This window comes from Muscardinus avellanarius (assembly GCF_963383645.1).
Source record: "Muscardinus avellanarius genome assembly, chromosome: 3".
NCBI classification, from domain to species: Eukaryota; Metazoa; Chordata; class Mammalia; order Rodentia; family Gliridae; genus Muscardinus; species Muscardinus avellanarius.
In genome coordinates this window covers 120,408,779-120,415,414 of record NC_137788.1, presented here as the reverse complement: position 1 = coordinate 120,415,414, position 6,636 = coordinate 120,408,779, and the positions used below count along the sequence as shown (strand labels likewise).

Genomic DNA, 6,636 nt, shown 5'->3' with positions numbered 1-6,636 from the left:
GCGGGCCCGGGCCAATCGCCGGCGAGAGGGCGGGAAGGGGCGGAGCGCCGCCGGAGGCCCGACGGAGGTGCTTAGAACCAATGGCAAAGAGAAAAGGCATCTCTTCTACTACAGAGAAGCCCAGCTCCGGCGCCGGGTGGGGAGTCCTGCAGCAAACACGAAAACGCCGGCCAGACTCCTGGGGCGGGGCTTGAGGGGAAAAAGGCCGACGTTCAGGAAAGCTGGGGAGGATTGTAGACGGAGCAAGAGGTTTCTTAGAGATCGTTTGTCTCACCACTTTATTTTATAGACGCAGATGAGGATCCTGTGGCTGGGACGGGTGATGTGACTTTTTTAAGAGCTCGTGGCAATTGGTGGTGGAGCTACAGCAAGAAAAGAATTTGGTATTTAGTGAGCACATACCCTGTGATATACGTTAGTATGTTGTCTTATTTAATTATCGCAATCACGAACCAGACTTTATTATTTTAGGAAGACGGAAATTGACACTCAGAAAGGCTATACAAACCGTCCAAAATTAAATAGCTGGGGTGGGGCAGTAGGACACAGGTATTCTAATTCCCAGTATTTCCATCTTTTCACCATGTTACATTGTTGGGTAATATTCTGATTTCACTCATTTCAAGTTAGAAAGGGAGTAGGAGAGTGCTGTTGCAGGCCTGTAATCCCAGGACTTGGGAGGTTAAGACAGGAGAATAACAGGTTCAAGGACAGCCTCATCAACCTAGTGAGACCCTGTTTCAAAATAAAATAGAGCTGGGGGTGCAGCTCAGAGGTATAAGGCCCCTAGGCTCAGTCTCCGGTACAAGAAGACGAAGACAAAGAGGAGGAGGAGGAGGAGGAGGAGGAGGAGGAGGAGGAGGAGGAGGAGGAGGAGGAGGAGGAGGAGAAGCTAGAATATATGCAGCAACCCATCAATCAGACTGAGAAATCCAAGGAGAAGATTAATTATCCTTGTTCACAGAACAGGTCAGGCTGGGTTCCTCTTATTACCCACACACATTAGACACACATACCATACATCCTTCTTTGGAGAGGGGTGCTGGGGATTGAACCCAGAGACTTTCTACCTCCAAGCTACACCTCGGGTCCTATTTTTAAATTATTTATTTATTTATGTATTTATTTATTTATTTTGGAAACAGCATCTTGCTAAGTTGCTGCAAGCCTCACTAGGTTGCTGAGGCTGGCTTTGAAATTGCGATCCTCCTGTCTCAGTCTCCCAAGTACTGGGATTACAGGTGTGGGCAACGACTCCTGGCTTCATACACACCATTTGTTGAATATTATGCCATTTTTACTTAAGTGAAGTTATACCAACTGCCCCCTCTACCAGTCTTTCCTATAAAGGCTTAGAAATTGAAGATGTTTGATAGAGGTGAGAAGTCTTAAGAAAATGCATGAAATGAACCTAGTGAAATGAAAAATAGACCCTGAGTAAAAACTATGAGTGGAGGGCCGGGCGTGGTGGCGCACGCTTGTAATCCCAGCATTAGGGAGGTGGAGCGCAGAGGATCGCAATTCTTGGACAGCCTCAATTACTCAGTGAGGTCCTTCGCAACTCAGTGAGACCCTGTTTCAAAAAAAAAAAAGTAAAAAATACTAAAAATTAGGATCAGGGGTATAGCTTGGAGGTAAAATGCCCCTAGGACAACTACTTCTAATACTACTACTTCCTCTTCTTCTTCTTCTTCTTCTTCTTCTTCTTCTTCTTCTTCTTCTTCTTCTTCTTCTTCTTCTTCTTCCAGTACTGGGGATTGATGTTTGTTTATTTATTTATTTATTTATTTATTTGTGGTACTGGGGTTCCTGGAAGCCCTTCTACCTCCAGGCTACACTCCCAGACCTAGTTTTTATATTTTTATTTGGAAACAGGGTCTATTAAGCCAGCGCGGCTGGCTTTGAACCTGCATAATCTTCCTGTCACCGCCTCTCAAGCACGGGGATTACAAGCATGTGCCACCACGCCCAGCTTGATTTTATTTTTATTTTGCGGTACTGGGGCTAGAGCCCAGGGGCTTTCTACCTCCGGGCTATCCTCCCAGACCTATTTTACATTTTATTTGGAAACAGGGTCTCACTAAGTTACTGAGAGCCTCACTAAGTAGCTGAGGCTGGCTTTGAACCTGTGTGATCCTCCTGTCTCAGCCTCCCAAGCGCTGGGATTACAAGCCTCGGCCACCACATCTGGCTCAGTACTGGGAATTGAACCCAGGGGCATTCTACCTCTGAGCTATAGTCCCAGTCCCCTCTTTTTTTTTTTTTTTTTTTTTTTTGCGGGTCTGGGGATGGAACCCAGGGGCATTTGACCTCCAAGCTACACACCCCCTGGCCTATTTTTTTTTTAATATTTTTTTGTTTTGAAACCAGGTCTCACTGAGTTGCAGAGGGCCTCACTCAGTAGCTGAGGCTGTCCTGAACTGCGATCCTCAGGTCTCAGCCTCCTGAATGCTGGGATTACAAGCATGCACCATCAAGGCCAGCTTATTCTTTATTTTGAAACAAGGTCTCATTAAGTTGCAGAGGGCCTCACTAAGTAGCTGAGACTGGCCAAGAACCTGCAATCCTCCTGTCTCAGCCTCCAATTTATTGGGATTACAAGTGTTCCCCACCATGCCCAGCTAACCCCCGCCATTTCTAATACAACCAACTAGTTGATCAGGTGGTCTCCTGGAAAGAGGGTAGCTGTAACTTCCAAGTATTCCCCTGGATCATCGTGGTTGTAAATTAGTATTACCCTGCCCCCATTCCTCATTCCCCAAACCCCAAACCTGCAGGCAGAAGTGACAAAACAAAGACTTCTGAACACATTTATTTGATGTCAGGTGGAGAGAGGAGTGATTTAGGGTTACTCCCCACTTTGACCTGTGGGAGTGTTCATAAGCTCAGACAGACAAAAGAGCAGCTTAGAGCCCATGACCCACCCCCTGAGAAAGAGACGACTGGTTTGTAGTGTTTGGGAAAACAGGGTTGGAATCAAAGGCAGGAAGGACAGCAGCAGAACTGACACTGGGCGTTGCTGCAGGAACCCCAAGAAGAGTGAAGGCGATACCCTGAAAAGTGGGTGGGGCTGGAAGGGTGTGAACCAGGAGCCTGGAGAGAAAAGCAAGCCCTGTAGAACGGGATGGAGACCTCACGGAGAGAGAGCAGAGTGTGGGGACTCATGACGGACGGTGTTGCTGGGCAGACACGGAAAGCAAGGGGCTGCTTCTGTAGGAGGGCAAAGATGTCAACGACAACCCATAAGGAGGGCCTCCTTGCTGCTTCTGAGCAAACGCAAGTGGGGTTGGGACCCTCGCACAGTGGTCCTGCGTGTTTATTGGTGTGTTGTGCCTGTGGACACACAAGTAATCCCACATGCATGTGAAATGAGCAGGGTATGAACTCCTACGTCTATGTGCCCCGTAAACAGAGCGCTTCTCCCTCCTTGTTAGTAAGTTCCCTGTGCTCGTGGACACAGGTTTACCCACGCGTGCGTGCACGGCGCCAGGAGCACATGTTCTTCACCTGCCCCGTCCAGGCCCCGACCCCCGCCCTCCTCGGCTCCGTCGCCCCTCAGCGCCCCGAGTCCCCCGGCCCGCCTAGACTCTGGAAGCCCCCTAGCAGGCGGAGCTGCTCAGTCTGCATGGAGTGGCGTCTCACCAGCTTGCGCTTGGTCCTGGGGGAGCCGGGCGCCCCCGCGTGGGGAGGGGCCGGCAGTGACGGCGCCCGCCCTCCGGGCTGGGGACGGATGTCGGGGATGGGGGGGTGGGGGCTGACGTTGAGCGGGGGCAGGAACCCCGGCCGCGTTTGCGAGATGTGGTCCAGGAGCAGCGTCCCCGAGCCCCTCCGCTCCAGCAGCCCAGGACTCCGCCTGCGCCCGCTCAGCGGAGACACGGCCCCCGGCAGGCTCTCCTGGGACTGGCGCGGGGAGGGGGCCGAGCCGGCGGGCGGCAGGGTCAGCGGGGAGGCGCTGAAGCGGCGCCGCTCCAGGGACAGGCGGCTGGACTCGGGCGAGTCGGGGCAGAGATGTCCGGGGGTGTCGAGCTCCACCGGCTCCATGCGGCTCAGTTTTTGCCTAAGCCCCGAAGGAGGACCAGGCTCCTGCGCCTCGGGCGCAGTGTTTCGGCGAGACAGAGGACCCCCGCCCATCACTTTCTCCGCCCATGGGGGCGGATCCTCCGGCCCTTCGGTGCTGTGACGTCGGGAAAGACGGGGTCGGCCGGCCAGGGTCAGGCCATTGAATTCCGCGGTCAAGCGCTCCATCCCCAGCCTCCCTTCGGCGGGAGGGACCGGTTGAGGAGGAGCCACTAGGCCCCAGGGCTCGGAGTTGAGCCTTTTGAGTGGTTTGGGGGGGTGTCGGGGTGGTTTGGGGAGCGGCTCAGAAGGGGAGGGGTCATCAGGCGGCTTAGGGAGAGGGAATTCAAACACGTCCCGCTTCTCCTCCTCTTCCTGGGCGCGAGGAGATAAGAGCCGTCCTCCTCCGCCTCCTCCTCCTCCTCCTCCTCCTCCTCCTCCTCCAGTCTGCAGTTGGATTTCCGAAGGCGACGTACAGACCCCCGGGCTAGGAGGCGCGGGAGCAGGGTCCTCCACCCCCGGAGATGGCGGGGAGTTGAGATACTGCCGGGTCTTCTTGGTGCCGGAGGGAGAGGTGTCGGTGGTTATGATGATGACCTCCGTGCCCTTGGCTTTGCAGGCGTCCAGCAGAGTGGCGAGGGTCTCGCGGTCCCCGCGGTCCAGGGCGTGGACGAGCGCCGAGGCCCCGGCGTGGTCGCGGACCGAGGGGTCTGCGCCGTGGGCCAGCAGCAGCGAGGCCACCGCGGCGCCGCCGCCGCCCGCGCAGGCGTGCATGAGCGCAGTGCGCCCCAGGCGGTCTGCGATGTTGGGGTCCGCGCCCTGCTCCAGGAGGTAGCGCACCATGCGCGCCTTGTTCTGGGGGTCGTCGTAGCGGGCCCGACAGGCCGCCATGAGCGCGGTCTCTCCCTGGGCATCACCCTCATTCACGTAGGCTCCTCCCTCCAGAAGCAAACGGGCCAAGCGAAGCTTACCCTGACCCACCGCCCGAAGCAGAGCGTGGCCCTCGGTGTGCAGCATGGCTGCGGCTGGGACCAGAGCACCGAGCAGCGGAGGCTGGGACCCGCCGCAGGTGCTAGGGGTCTAGGGGCGGTGGTTGGCAGAGGCCTGAGGTCTCAGCGGTGAAGCCTATCCCTGCAGGAGAGAGAGAGAGCGCGCGCTTATTGATGGATTCGGCAGGGAAACTGAGGCACCCGGCGTGGGTGGGGGCGGGGAGATCGCCACTGAACACAGTCCTTCCACTAACTCATCATGCCTTTGAGGCGCCCCTTCCCCCCCCCCAGCGCATGCCTGAGGAGGTGGGACGGGTGCACCCGCACTGAAGGATGAGCGCGCGTGCAAATACGTACGTGCACGCGCAGGGATGCTCGCACCCCCACCCTCACCCCTCGGCTTATCAGACCTTTCAGCATCCCCCTTTTCTTAATCACACTTGGAATCCCCCTCTGTAGGATGCTGAACCACACACACACACACACACACACACACACACACACACACACACCGGCACCCACCCACCCATTCCGTCACACACATATTTCTATTCCTAACCTCTTCTAGGTTGCCACGGCCCCCAAATTGAGTAGGGGGAGGGAAGTAACTAGCGTCTGGGACCTAAAAGGGGCAGAGGAAGAACCGGGGAAGGGGGTTCTTTTGCCCCTGCTATATTCCCCACAGCGCCTCGCTCTTCCCCTCCCAGACTGTGTGCCCGGATAGATACCTGGACGTCCACAGAATCTCGGCCTGGCCAGGATTGAGGACCCGGCCATGGGGCGGCCGGGTGCAGGAGCCGGATTCCTGGGGGCTCACATGGCGGGGGGGGGGGGGCGGATTCCCTTGGTGTCAGTATCTGCGCCCCGGCGCCGGATCCTGGTCCCTCCTCCCGGTGCGCCCCGGGCACCGCGCCGGCTCCGGAGGAGAGAAGCTGGGGAGGGGGGCGGAGCTCTGCTGCGCTATTTATAGCCCAGTCTCTGCGGGTGGGGGCGTCGGACACCAAATCGCTCCCCACCCTTGCACACATACACCCTGAAAAACCTAGAGGCTCCAATCCTGACTTCTCTTTCGTAGCCCTCCCTTCAGTCCCAACAAACCTAAGCGATCCTTAGGGGGCTCCTCCGCCACCCAAACAGGGGTCACTGGGATTCCTCGCTGAGCTTCAGCGGATCTCCATTCTCCGCACTTGGTGTGTTTCTGCGCTCCTTTGAGCCAGACCTGACTGCCACACGGTGCAGAGGGGTGGAGGGAGGCGACTGAGAGCCGCATCGGTGTCCACACTGTGCGCAGAGAGGCAGGATGCTGGCTGCCTTCTCGTGGTTTAATGTCAGGAAAACACGGTCCAGACACAGCAGTACATCCCCAGCCACCTTCTCCCCCAACAGCACACTTGGCGAGAAACTTGGACCTCAGCTCCTTTATTTAGATCTCTTAGAGAAGCAGAAAGAAGCCTGGTCATCTTTAGATGGGGCAGGGGCATTCCGTGCCTCTTGTCTGTATTGGGGGGGAGGCTGAGAGGGAGACAGGAAAGGGGCAGGGAGATGGGCAGACCTTGTAACACACCCTCTCTCACTACATCTTACTCTGTCT

At 56.3% G+C, this 6,636-nt stretch overlaps 1 protein-coding gene across 1 annotated transcript; it reads right to left on the bottom strand.

Moving 5' to 3' along the window:
* Positions 1-3,555: 3,555 nt before the first annotated feature.
* On the bottom strand, positions 3,556-5,073 carry ANKRD34A (ankyrin repeat domain 34A; the record flags this gene model as incomplete). The annotated part of the gene is made up of 1 exon (XM_080693486.1): positions 3,556-5,073. One exon carries the CDS (start codon positions 5,071-5,073, stop codon positions 3,556-3,558), a length of 1,518 nt encoding a protein of 505 aa, XP_080549612.1.
* Positions 5,074-6,636: the final 1,563 nt, after the last annotated feature.